Source organism: Tripterygium wilfordii, chromosome 3 (genome assembly GCF_013401445.1).
Source record: "Tripterygium wilfordii isolate XIE 37 chromosome 3, ASM1340144v1, whole genome shotgun sequence".
In the NCBI taxonomy this organism is placed as follows: Eukaryota; Viridiplantae; Streptophyta; class Magnoliopsida; order Celastrales; family Celastraceae; genus Tripterygium; species Tripterygium wilfordii.
In genome coordinates, this window is record NC_052234.1 from 3,021,857 (window position 1) to 3,036,351 (window position 14,495).

Sequence of the window (14,495 nt, forward strand, 5' to 3'; positions counted from 1 at the left end):
AGTGGAGGAACATTCATATAACTGCACCTGCAAAGTTATCTTCCCCAAACATTCTAATCCTCCTTCAGCCATTCATCTTCCCTGTCCTACAATCAAAACAAGATCCCACCCATCACAGGGAAAAAACCTCGCTCGTCCAGGCAGGCATCACAGGGCAAGCGCCTTGCACGTCCAGGTTCGCTCCCATTGATCTTAAGTTGCATATGTTCTTAATTGCTGCATTTGATGTACCTGATGATACAAGAAAAACTGCATCTGATATAATCTGGGCTACAACTTACCACCTTTATGATGTTCATCAAACTGCCTGTTTACGAGCTTTCAAAAATTCAATATCCATTGCAATTAGAAGATAAGGAAATAGGAAACAAATGGACAAACCGTTAAAAAATCCGGCATAGGTTAAGAGATTACGTTATCATCAGTAAACATACACATAAAAATCTCAATAATCAAGTACCAGGATATTTTCTTCTCCCCAAACAAATCCAAACCCCGACCCCCACCAAAAAATAAATCTTCATTTCTTTCCAGTCAGTAGTATTGGTATCTGAAAGTAAATCACTTTCTGCAACAATCACAACATATTTCACAATTTTAGGTCATTCCTTACAACGTTATCCATGATCCGTTGTGAAAACATACTCACTCTAAAAATCCGCAAGATTAGCTTGTGATTCCAAACACAATGCTCAATGTTTGTTCCCCCCCTTTGTTTATGAACCAGTCTCTGATGTCAACACAATTCCCTCATGCTGCCATTCTACATGGTCCTTTAACGTATTGGATGATATTGAGTGATACTGGGTTTTGGTGGTAACTTCCTCAAAATGAAGAGGACCAAAGAAGATGGCAATATCTCCACCAACTGCAGCAAGGGGCAAAGGAACACAAACCAGATGGTGAGAAAACACAATCCTTTGGAAGAGCAAGTGAAACAACAAGAATTGAAATGCATCACTCCACTTTTATAAACCAACAAACACTTGAAGAACTTGTGACCCAACCATTCAAAATGGCAATTGGATCACAAACACAATGTCAGACACTGTAGTTGGCACTAGGCATATCAATTAGTCCGTCACCAACAAACTAAACTCAATTTCTCAAGCCAAGATCTGTCATGTCTTGATCATTAAGTCAAAAATCCTGTTCATTCACTAGTAAAAAAAGAAAGAAAGAAAGAAAGAAAGTCGGTGATGTCGAACATCATCTATATGTTACCATTGGAAACCAGGGAGAGCTATTTACAAGAGACCCACTTTGAGTGCCAAACTGCCTATACAAAAACCTTAACTAGGGTAAGAGGCTTTTAGGCAGTTCCCCTTATGTTAACTCTCCACATTTATAGAATCCAAAAGAGCCTCAAAATGAATATTCTGTCAAGTAAATTATTAAAATGAAGTTTCCATCAAATAAACGGAGCAACTAGTCAGCCATCTGAATTCAGATCCTAAAAGCCATGATCTTTATTCAATGAGGAAATCTTTCCTCCCCAAAGTAAAAACACAGTTGACAAGAATATCCACACTCTTAATTAAAAAATTTTAACCTGCCGAATGTTGCAAAGCCACTAGTACTGCAAAGTTTGAACACAACAGTATGCATTTTCAAACATAAATTGAAAAGATTACACAAATGTAACCCTTTAGCTTTTCCATCCAGCTGCCACGTGGCAATAGGACAAAGAAATCAACCTTCCCGACCACTAGTTGATATGTGAAAAACATGCCATACATATTATTCCGAATAAATTTATTCCCCTCATTACTAGAGCTAACAAGCATAAAGATAACAAGACACCATAACTTACCAAGTAATATATGAAATTTAAGACTGGATGATCCAAAACGTCTAGGTCAGCAGCTTTATCAAATGCATTAAAGCACTCCTGAAAGAATCAAACAAATACAGAGATTAAAAGCTGAAGCTATAACTCTGGGCTATACATTGCTGTTTCTTTTTTTGCTTTCTCATTTTCCACTCCTTGCTATTTCTTTTGGGAAACTTAAGGTTTGCATTGCTTCTTTTGGGAGACTTTGGTTTGCGTTGAATCAATTAAACGATACAACCATTTAAATTTCCAATAAAATTTAACACATGTGAACCTTGGAGATACAGGTAAATAGATATAATTGAACAAATTACACGTTTATGGAAAATGTTATGGGTTCCTGAAATTTTACATTACTGCAGATATTATGTGATTCTATAAAATATCAAATTGACCATCCTCATAGCCTTTCTTCATTTTTCTTATTTTTGGCTCATCATGTTGGCTAACATATTACAAGTCCCAAGCATACCAAGAGGCAACTACAATATAATGAAGCTTAACATAAACTCACCATAATGCATCTGACCAGGAAACATGAGAAACATATGGTGGTTACATATCCCACCTGCACAATCACAAACAAAAATAACAAATCAAAAAAGTACACAGACATAATCAAGAAATAATACTAAGTTTGGAATCAAATAATTACCTCTTGAAGCTTCTTACGCCGACCTTTAGATTCTACAGGGAACCGCTGCAACATCAAGAAAAGCCTGCCAGAAGATCACAAAGAGAAGTGAAGGCATTGGCTTTGCACAAATCATGGACAACAAGCTAAGGTAAATTCACTACCCACCACATTGTCTCCTCCATAACTACTGGACATGTTTTCAATAACTTGATACATCGAAAACATGCCCCAAGTTACTACCGTAAAAACATGTCCCAAGCTACTTCTGTACATGGAAATGTATCACATGTAAATTTCTATCTACAAGTAGTTAGATATGGCCCCAAGTGGCAAAGTTTTCAGGTACTGCAAATGACTAGAACTTACCCAAAATACTCGAGGCATAGCTGACCCCTTAGATGCATATTTCAAACCAAATGCTTGGATATTGAATGGGCATATAGTTTTGGTGGCACAATAAAACTAAAACAAATTCTTAAAAGCTTGATGTCGATTATTCTGTGCATGTAGCGAAAGATATGCCCCAAAGCATTATAAATGATGTAATCAACCATCACCTCTCCCAAGAGATAGGACAACATGATGCACAAAAAGGACCCATTAGTGACAGCACATAATGGTGCTAAGAACTTGGCAACTCCAATTAGTTATATTTCTTGCAAGGTCTCCATATCCACATCTATAGCAAAGACAGGGGATACAGATGGTTGAACAAGCTCCACGACTAAACACTCGCTATACAAATAACCTTTATTCCATCTAAAGGACAACACGTACGACACAGTGACATCGCAAGCTCTTTAGAAAATGAGACCCAGAACTCTTTTACAAGACAAGTCTCACAACTAAAGTTATTTAGACCACGGTAAAACTTATAATACTATGAACTTTTTTGTTTAGTCTGACTTCTAAATCAGAACAACAGAATAGATTCAACAAAAAACAATAGCGGCTACTATACATGCCCGGTATAAATAGATTCTCTTGATGGTCTAGTTACAGTACATTTAAATCCATAGCTTATACGGATTCCCCTGATGTTAACAACTTCAAAATTATGATAAAAAAAAGATTTTACATTTGTTTTTTGACATGTTGAATTTGTTAGTCATATTGCTAAATCTTCTATACCACCCCACAACAAAGAATCACCGATTGTGTTCAAATGTAATAAGAAATAGACTGCCATAAATATTACCTCCCACCATAAAGCAGAAAGCCAAGGGCTGCAAACAGAGATACTCCTGCCGGGGGAATAAAATTATTGGAGTGAATAACAGTACTCATCAAAGAACATAGAGTTTATTAAGCAGTACATAGAGTTTATTTAGTGGGTGAGTGGTTAGAACCTGCAAAGAACATTTTTGAGACGACAATCACAACAGGGGTAGGTCTCAACCATAATGCAAACCACATGGCGATCTACAAACATTTAATCAAAGAAATGAGAGCCAGAAAAAAAAATCCAGTAGCAACACTAAAAACTACGATCCTTAAATTAATAAAACCATCGTCATTATAAAACATTGACCCTATAGAATCCATATTATGTAATAAAGCATCTTAATTACTGTTGATATTAGTCAAGTACGAAAGCAATTTTAATAAACTTAAGTTTATAGATCTCACTGATCTCTTGTCTAGGAATGAGGCACATCGACTTAGTGTCCCTTCCACATTATATACATCCACACAGAAAAACAAACAAAAAGGTCCAAGACCTCATAAAAGAGAGTGAACCTCCAACCCTATTATGCATTGGGCAACAATAGAAAAGAGGAGTCATTTCATCGCTATTGTTCAAATAGTTCTGCTACCAACTCAATTTCCAGCATATACGTATCTATTTTTTTAAATGAAAATAAATTTTACAAAGCACAAAGGTGGAAGAACAAAATGACAAACACGCTAACCAAATAGCCTCAACGGCATTGTTACAAGACAAAGAAGACCAAAACTTAAAACAATTCAAACTATAGTCTGGTTAACCGACACAGAAGGCACCCTATTTCAAACTAGATGCAGGACTATGAAGAACAAGGAGTCACAAAACTAGTTGCCAGCAAAATAATAGCTCAACCTAGCTAACTATTTAGTCCAAAATTTGGGAAAAACAAAAACAAATATAAAGTCAAAAATAAATAATTGTCATGCCGTATATAGCCCCCATTAGAATCTCATCCAAGTGTTTCATAGTCAATATAAGCATAGGAACCTCAGCTCATAATCGTTTTAAGTTGGAAAAAAATGCTTTATTTTAGAGTTGAATTCCCAACTTTGTTGTAGCGAATTATTTCTTTTTCTCCTTGTGTGCATGACATCCACCGTATGGGTGTAAACAGAAAAGGACGTTCGAGAGCTACTCATTGAGGGATCGGCTTATTTAGTAGCAAACAAGCTCAAACCTAATCTTGATAAAATGATCCTAAACCAACCCAAATCCATCAGTGTGTTAGCATTCACACAGTAGATATTGGCTACAAGGGGTCAAATTACCTTTATGAAAATCTACAGTAGATTCGTAACAACTTCATAACAGAGTAGAATGCTACTCCAGTGACTAATTTGCTGTACTTCTGCCCCAAAAAAGACTCGATGATCATCTACCATAAGGAGATCTGACACCATTCAAATCCCACCCCCACCCCTCTCTTCTTCTCCCTGAGTGCCCACCAACCAACCCACCTTTTACTTCTCCTTCGACCTACAAACCATTCAACAAACCTCTTTCCACAGGTTTGGATTGCATTCTACTACGAACATCCATCAGCAAAATAACCCCAAAAAAGAAAGAAAGATAAGATAATCCTCTTGCTTAAAACCCAGAGAACAAGAAGAAACACTGTTGATAGAAATTGGAAATGCATTGACTAATCCACTTGCACCAATCCTTTAGCGTAAAATCCCATTAATCCATTATATAGAAGAGAAGTTCATGTCATGCCCACTTATCTTTTATTGACTTTGCAGATAACTCAATCTGACTTCTTCATTTGGTAGTTTATTGGCTCCTTAGCAATGGAGGCATCAGTTTCACATTTCCCAAAATCAACACATTTTAGAATGGACGGCCACTTTGTTAATATCCCATTTCAAGTCTACCAACCACCAAAGGTGAAATCAACTTGTACACATTTTCCACATTAATATGGAAATTCTTGACATTGATGCCTCAACTTTTCTTCAAAATTGATGTAAGAGATGTGAAATTCATCAACCCGACGAACACATCTGCATAAATCTGTGAGAGCCAAAGAACCGTTCTCTCTAAAGTCTCCCCAATGCAATTTGGAAAGGAAAAGGTGGAGTGGAGTAAGATCTTCAGGCATAACACATCAAACTCCGCCACACTCCTCTCGGAAATTTTGAGTCTATTTTTTCAGAAGGTCTTTCATTAACCATGACAACTTTTTCAGATTGGTTCTCATAAAGAAACAAGCATTCGTAGTAGTAAAAAATGCTGAATATTTGAGCCAGAGAGATGAGGAGTTAGAACTCCTATAATATGCTTTTAACTTTGCGAATGGAATTAAACTAAAATTGAACTGGAGATTAATTGAAGTATAAAGTGGTGCCAATTCCATTCCTCATTCTCACTTGTCAGTTGTCACAGACACACACAGCCTGTTGGATTGGCACAAACTCCTTACATGATAGGACTGGGCCTATAATGGAAATATGGATGTCACAAATATGCATGAGTAATAGCATAACAAAAACTTGCAACAACACTTATTCGCCAATGTGTTTACCAAACTTAGCTGCAACCACACATTCTTAAACTATAGGAAGAGGATCTAAGATAGATGTCAGAATCCGTTGTTGGACAAGCCCATGGTATTGCAAGTACAAAAAAAGTCGATCTCAAAAAGGGAACGGACTTTTTCTAAAATGTGATCAAGTACTGAAAATCCCTCCATAAAACAAAAAAGAAAGAAAATAAAGAAGAACAACAAGTAGAAGGAAAGAAAGTAAGATGGTTGTTTTCACCATGTCAGGAAGGAGAATGATAGACTAACTTCTTTGGGGGAAAGAACCTAAGAGAGCAGGAAGCAAAGGATTCAACAAAAGTTGAGACATGAAATATCACATCGAAATAAGACTATGAAAACTAAAGAAGGAAACTAAACTATGAGCTGAGGGACTTCATAAGTATTTTAGCTGCAAAGTTTGCTGCATCAGGCAATCACACTAGGCTAGAAACAAAACCAATGCCCCACAAGATCATTTTTTCCATCCAAAAAAATTTATTATCATTCCAAACAAATTACCAATAAAAATAGATTTACTATAAGCTAAAGGCTATATAGTATTATGATGTTGTCATCGACATTAGTAGCTTCCACATAGCAGAAACTGAACTTGGAAAATTCCCTCGTTCTGGAACTTATTAGAGAAACTATGAATGAGAAACTTAACCTGAACTGCATAAATTATTGCATTGATCGTAAAGAAACTCGGTCTAAGTCCTTCAGTCGATACACCACGTGCCTGTTAAAAAAATTAATGATATAATTACACTGAAGTAGCAGCTACAAATCGTGATTGGAAGTGGACTGCAAATAAGCATCACCTGATAATAAATCTCTGCCCAGAACAGAACCAAAAGCGCAAATGTTGTGAAGAAAGCAAGGCTTGGCAAGTCAAGCAGGATATGTTGGACAATCTAAACAAGTTCAATATCCATCACTAAATCGAGAAAAACTCTAAAAACCAATGTACTGAAAAGAAAAACTATATATATAATTCATGCGCATTGCAGACCTGTGGATGTAACTGTTCTACATTTCGGCGAAAAACAAAAACTAGAGCTCGAACTGCAAAAGAAAAGAAACCACAGTAAATGCAAGTTTAACATCCACATAATAGAAAATAAAATAATATTGAATGCAAAAAGAGAGAGAGATTTCAATGCAGACCCCCATTTACAAGGAAATTGAGGAAATGAAAAACCTTCTGCGTGGTCCAACCATATTCTGGAACTCTCAATTGTATCCTTACCAATTGAACCTTTCAAAAATAAATTAGCAAGTCAATAAATGAAATTCCTTATTAAGTACAACAACTACAAGAACTGAGACTGATATAAGCATCACTTCCAATGCACACCGCTACCGCTGGGGAAACACGAAGAACAAGTTTGAAACAATAGACCCATAGCTCATTAACAGAAGACAAATACAGATGCACACATAGGAGCATAAACTAACAGAAAAGATGAGGAGCCAAAATTCGAAAATTCATCACATATGATTATAAACCTTAGAAACCTCAGCTAAAAGGTAGTTCCTTCTCTCATTTATACACAAAAAAAATAACCAACCCAACAAAACTCCTCCATTTTCTTCCTTCCAGATATAAGAATTCCCATTAATATACAAATAAAACAACAAATAGACATACGATGGTTTCAATTTGTTCATATATTTGTGTTCATAAATTCGTGCTCAATTAATTCGTTGTTCAATTAATATTGACCTAATTGACATCAATCCGTAAAAACGTACGTGTCGTACGTGTAGGAATGCACATAAGGAGAGAGAAAGAGAGAGGGACAGAAAAGCAGACCAAGGCGACGATGGCGACGAGACCATAGAGGGCGGCGAGGACGTTAAAGATGCGATCGTAAAATGAAGATTTGTTTATGTCTTCCCACCAATTCGACGCCTCTTTCAGACTGTACGCCATCACCGCTCCACCTACTTGTATGCTGCTCCGCCCCATCAAGCAAGCCCACCTTTTCCTTCTTCCTTTCCCTCTCTGATGCAAAAAAATTCAATATGTGGGAGGAAGATTGGAATGACGTGTAGGTCTCTCTCCCTCTATACCAAAAAAAAAAACAAACTGATTTGTTATGCTCAGTCTTCTCTCAACGAGATGGTATGTCTCCGACAAGACTAGAAATCCGGCGAGAAAGAAAAGTGAGGATGGCGGAGGAGGGGATGAATCGTGTGGGGGTTTTCTCGAATCTACCGGCGATAGCCGGTGTTAGTTGTATAATTTGATCTACAACGCGTCTCGCCCTGCACGTTCCGAGTTGGCTGACTCAGCTTGTCCTACCTGTGGTCTGATCGAAATCAATCTTACTTGCACCCCATTATTATTTGTTGGATATGCCACATCCTAAATAAATCCTAAATAAAATTAAAATAATTATGAGTTCACCTCATTTTTTTTTAATTTTACAACCTGCATCCTACCTATAACATAAAACAACAACAAAGCATCTCATCCCATGTATTATACCTATAGAACAACTTGGAATGAAAGACAAAATGAAGCCAGAATCATATAAGAAGGAGAAGTCATATCAGTCCTAAACAAAATGAACATGGAAGTTATATCAGTCTTAAACAAAATGAAGAAGGCTTTGCCCTGAGCTTCTGCATAGTCCTCTAGCTCATTTGATGACCTTGAATCAATCTATCAACTCCACGATTGCTATGTTACGTGGCCTCGACCTAGAAAGTGTCTTCTGCATAGTCCTCTGCACTAACTCCTACACTGCCAATGGAAGTACATTCATTTTCAATCTTCTCCAAGGTAGCAGTAGATACCACATTCACCAATTCCTTGTACAAAGGAATCCTAAATCGAATTGTCACTCTAGTTAGATTGTCTTCAAATGAAGCCTTTATATCAACAACTTGACCTTGTAGTAACAAGTTAATCTTGCTAAAAGACTGGACAAATCCACCAACTAAGTTAGAGAGATACTTTTTAAGCTAGAATGGTTACTCTGAACTCTGTTGGTTGTTGTGTTCCCTAAATGAAAAAACTGATCAACCCAGGCAGCCACAAAGTAGGTCTTGTATTTACTCAACCATGAATCATTAAAATAACTCAATGCTTTTGGATGATCCTTAAACTTGTTTTGCATATCCTTCACTGCCTCCTCAAACTTTGCAATTGTCTTTGCATGCATGACAATTCCCCAACAGTTCATAAAATCATCAAACTCAGCTTTCAATCGAAATAAGCCAACACAGTTGCTGAGGACATTCTTAGATACATGTACTCGACATAGCAAATACTTGGCACTTGGAAAAACAGTCTTCAATGCATTCATCAAAGCAATATCTTTATCACATATGAACACACCTGCCAATACTATCTCAAACTAGTCTCTGAAGCAATTCAAAGCCCACACATAATTGCTTCTTCCTCTGCACTCATATTGCAAAAAGATAGTCTATATTTGTTGGTCTTGTATGTGTAGTCTAGCATAAAAACAAAAGGAAAAGCACGGGCCAGCTGAATTGAAGTAGAGTTACACCAAAACAAGTTTTGTAACACCTTTGTTGCTGGTTCATAATGATGTCTTGTAACGTAACCATTCTCAATTAATAACTTGAACAATTGTTGCATATGTGACTTACTAGCCGTCTCCGATAGCCTTAGAGCAGTTATGGCATTGTAGAGTGTCTTGATTGTTGATACATTTGTTGAGCTTCAGGTGATTCAGTATTTCTCTTGCCTTTACCCTTGATCTGCTTAGCCTCTCAACAGTTTCCTTCTCCTCTACACTTAGTCTACCTACATATGAATGCCCTTCAAAAGCTTTTACCAAAGCATGATTGTGCTGCCCATTCATAACAACCAACCCCCATGTCCCAGTTGCTGTATCTGTCACTTGAGCTTTTAGAGAAATGGGCATCCACATTTATTTGTTGATGATCTTCTCTTCTTTGGAATGCATTTTGCCCTGTATCCAACACTCCTCTCACACCCAAATAAAATCCTAGGGGTTCTCTTCTGATCATTCAAGTCTGATCTTTTAACAACCCCAACTACTCCAATGCCTACAGCTACATCTCCTAGCATACTCAACAACAACCTCTTTACTGTGGAATTCCTACACAATCCATAAACCAACCATCAAAAAAATTGAAAATCACTTCTAAAAGACCAGGGAATTCGTACATAGTTTACAAGAAACTAGGTTGTAGTCCATACTATCTCTGTTTGAAAAAACTGGGTTGTGTCTGCTTCAACCATCAATGGGGTAGGTGACTCAACAACATTGCCTTGAAAATAGATGCAAATGCAATGTCATTTCAACAACCACAAGAGTAATATGAACTAAACCATAGCAACAAGCACATTCTGTTGGGTTAGGGTTATGATTACCAGTTCATCATCAACATTCTCTTCTCTGTCGAAGGAGTCTTCATCGTCTTCCATCACTGCCTTATAATCCATAACATCATCGTCGCCTCTGCCCATCAGTCCATCGACGTTTCCGGCGAAGAAATCGCCCAAGAATCGCGAGAGAAGCTGTGCAAGTGAGAGAGAGGAAAGAAACGAAGGAGAAAGAGAGAATACGGAGGGAAAGGGTAGGGTCAGGCGAGGGTGTGTATAGATTAAGGTTTTTGTTGATTTTGGGGTGTACTTAGCAAAATCTTGGGTGCAAATATGATTCAACCTGATCAGGTGTTGGTTCTATATAATTTAGGATGGGATAGGGGGTTGAAATCCCTTTTAGCTGAAATTTCAAATTTCTAGAATGTTTTTGATCGGTAAAAAGATTTTTTCTCCCCTCAATCATGATTTTATTTTCATCCCTAAACATTTATTTATTTATTTTTATGTCTCAATTATGAAAAAGTATTACTTTCGTCCTTTAAGTTGGAAAAGTACTCCTTTCCTTTCATCCTTTAAGTGAAAATGAGATCAAAAAATGCATTCATGACACCTTCATGCTTTAAGTGAGAATGAGATCGAAAAATGTATGCGTAACACCTATATGGCACATGGGAGAATTTCAATGTGACAAATTACAATGCTATTGAACCTAGCTCAGCCTGTATGGCACATGGGAGAATTTCAATGTGACAAATTACAATGCTATTGAACCTAGCTCAGCCTGCAGGTCAGACTAGGTTCAACCTCTTTTTTTGGAAAAAATGGGTCAAGTCACTAATCATCCCCTTTAAGCAATCAACCTTTTTTTACCCGCCGAGTTTACGGTTCAACCCACTAACCGTGAGATATGCACGGCTTGCGGGTTAACGAAAAATAGCAATATCATACTCAAGACCCACGCTATTACCATTAACTTTGAGGCCCGCACGTTTACGGGTCCCATTTCTTCACAACATTAACACATAACTATGGCAGTTGGCAACTTAAACAACTAATTTATAACAAGTTTTTCATCTCTCTTGTTGATTTTCTTTCGATGTGGGAGAATTCAAACTGAAAAAATCAACTTTGACACTCTCTTTTAGTCTTTTTAGGCGTGGAACCTAAGAGACAAGAAATAACAGTTCTCTTCTAAGGTGTGGGACCCAAATCACAAGGAAAAAAACCCCATGTCTCTCTCTTAGTGTATAATTAAATGAAGATTTGATTTATTGTACTATTATTATTTTTTTAAAATAATAAATTATTTTTGAAATGTGCGGTTCAACGCTTGACCCTTCGGGTCAACCGGTTGACCTTCAAAAACTATTATCACGAGTCACTTCGCGGGCTAGGTTCAATAACACTGCAAATTATGGAAAAGTTCAACGATATATCCCTAAACAATTTAAGTGTGAGACTTTTAGTCCCTAAATTTACATAAAAATACATACATTGTCCTTGTACACACAATAAATAACCTACAATGATGCAATTGAATTTTGCTGATGTTTTATATATATTTAAAATAACTTTAATGCATGTCTTAAACATGAGTTGAAGGGTAGGATAGTGGTTAAAGTTTTGAAAATTGTGCCCTAGATCAAAGTTCAAATCCTTTAACCTATTTTCATTTTAAAACTAAACATTACAACTTTTCTTTTAAGATCATGTCGTTATGTTTTTAGTGAAAAAGACGTACTTTTTCACTAGTTATAAATAGAAGGACGAGTCTCTATGAGATTTACAATTTGAGAAAGACAAAAACAAGTATAACAATTCTTGGTGTTCTTGTATACTGATAGAACGCGGACTAAACCGAAGTAAATAACAAGCGGATGTGAGAATAAACTCTCTTTTTTGTTTGATTAATTCAATGAATAACAACCTAATTGAAAGCAAACACTAATTAAATTAGTAACTACTATATAGAATTTTTAACTAAGTAGTACTCGTATGCCGGATTATCCTCCTTGAAATACACGAGAAGTTTGGTCTTCATCATTCTCGTCCTCTTCAAGACAACCCTTGTCCACAAGGGTAAAGGTTGATTCATGAGTGTCGATCATAAATACCTGGGGTGACTTGCATTTATGTCCCGGCATAAACTTCTCATTACAATTAAAACACAATCCCCTTTCCCTACGCTTCTGTATCTCATCCCACGAAAGTCTTTTAACTCCAGGTGGTAGAGATTTTGGGGTTGCACTATTAGGTTATGGGTTTTGTGTCTCTGAGAAAGGTGTGGAAGCTCGTCATTGCTCGTTGTTTTCACTTTGTCCTCCAAACGAGCATATTCAATAGCTTTTCTAACAATTCGAGGCCTATGGGCTTTAACTTCTCATGACAACTCCAATTTCAACCCACTAATCATAGTGTCGACCAGGGTTTTCTCAGGCCAACCATGAACTTGGTTTGGATAACTTCTCGAATTCCTTCAAAATATCTCATAATTTGCCAGTCTGTTTGACTTGAGACAGCGCCACATTATGATTCATGTAACCAGTCATGCCAAATCGAGTAAACACCTCTTGTTCAAAATCCTTCCATCTGACTTCTTTCTTGTCCTTATGGTAGATTCGTTTAATCCATTGCCATCACAAGTTGGCTTCTCCTTCCAAGAAAAAGCTACATAATTCACCCTCACTGCTTTCTTTATCTTGTGAAATTTAAAGAACTGATTGGCTCTACTTAACCATGTTATCGGATCTTCTCCAGCGAACGACGGAAAATTTATCATTGGTTTGGTTGCTGCTGGAATTTTGTCATGGTTTTTTATGGTCAGTGTCCCCTTCTCTTCGGACAATGATTCACTCTCAGATCTAGTCATGGAGCAAGGGTCACTACTGTGATGATGGTGAACATGTGATTTGTGGACTGGTTTTGGAGCATTAGTCTTCTTCCCGAACCCCTTCACAATCAACTCCTCCAAGCAGTGTATTTGTTGTCGTATATCTTGGATATCAAATCGTATCTCTGCATTTGAAGCTTGAAGATCGGCGGTGGAGGCTTGAACCCTCAATTTGTTCCTTTTGAGAACCCATTCAAAGGAACCTCACAATGAAAGCACAAATGATATAATTTGGACTAAATTGAAGTAAAGAACAGACGGATGTGAGAATAAACTCTCATTTTTGTTTGATTAATTCAATGAATAAAAACCTAATGTTCTCTCGACTTATATAGCCATAGAGAGACAAAGCAAATATTGCTCAAACTATTACTTCAAAACCAAATAGAAAACTATTCCTTGGCTACCAAACTAAGCTAATTGAAAGCAAACACTAATTAATAGTAACTACCATATAGAGTCCTTAACTAAGTAGTATTCGCATGCTAGATTATTCTCCTTGAAATACACAAGAAGTTTGATTTTCGTCATGTACAAAGACGATTCTTACAGAGATTTTGGGATGTTTTATCTTGGGGGCGACTTTAATATTCACTGCTAGCACAATTTAGAGGTGGAGCCACAAAATCATCTTAAAAATAGTGACCTAGTTCGTGACTTAGCCATCATCTCAAGCTTATGGTTTAGAGTTTAGATGAGGGCTATTTGCACCCCTCACTTAACTAAGAACACCCTAATCTAAATAAACTCTAGCTAAAAACATATAAATTATAAGTACACCCCTATTTGTGTTTTTTCACAAAAAAGTCATTTGCACCCCTTGAACCCTAATTCCCAATATCTTCTCTCCAACTACAGTTTCCAAATCTAGCACATGCGCACCACGGACAGAACTGACTCACAAAGACCACTCAAAAATCTCAAAGACCCATCACCAACATGAAGACAAGAAGAAGAGTGCGAGAGAGAAAAGAAGAATGGCAGATATAATAGTAAGAGAAGGAAGAGTATTTCTTTCACTATCTTTCAATAGGAGAAGATAGAATATC

General features: G+C 36.9%; 1 protein-coding gene across 1 annotated transcript; it reads right to left on the minus strand.

The window, feature by feature from the left end:
- Window positions 1–363: 363 nt before the first annotated feature.
- LOC119993980 (tobamovirus multiplication protein 3-like) lies at window positions 364–8,520 on the minus strand. The gene is made up of 11 exons (XM_038841195.1): window positions 8,040–8,520; window positions 7,391–7,481; window positions 7,236–7,288; window positions 7,045–7,137; window positions 6,891–6,962; window positions 3,821–3,893; window positions 3,670–3,715; window positions 2,490–2,553; window positions 2,349–2,402; window positions 1,814–1,891; window positions 364–868 (listed from the first exon to the last, which is right to left on the minus strand). Exons 1-11 carry the CDS (start codon window positions 8,193–8,195, stop codon window positions 776–778), a joined length of 873 nt encoding a protein of 290 aa, XP_038697123.1. The 5' UTR covers window positions 8,196–8,520; the 3' UTR covers window positions 364–775.
- Between the last annotated feature and the right edge of the window lie 5,975 nt (window positions 8,521–14,495).

Excerpts from the sequence above, each read along its gene's own strand:
- LOC119993980 (XM_038841195.1), bottom strand. The coding sequence starts at position 8,195 with ATGGGGCGGAGCAGCATACAAGTAGGTGGAGCGGTGATGGCGTACAGT. Across the intron at positions 7,482-8,039 it reads TCGTCGCCATCGTCGCCTTG|GTTCAATTGGTAAGGATACA; the intron begins GTCTGCTTTTCT and ends TATTTTTGAAAG. Across the intron at positions 2,403-2,489 it reads GGCGTAAGAAGCTTCAAGAG|GTGGGATATGTAACCACCAT; the intron begins GTAATTATTTGA and ends GTGATTGTGCAG.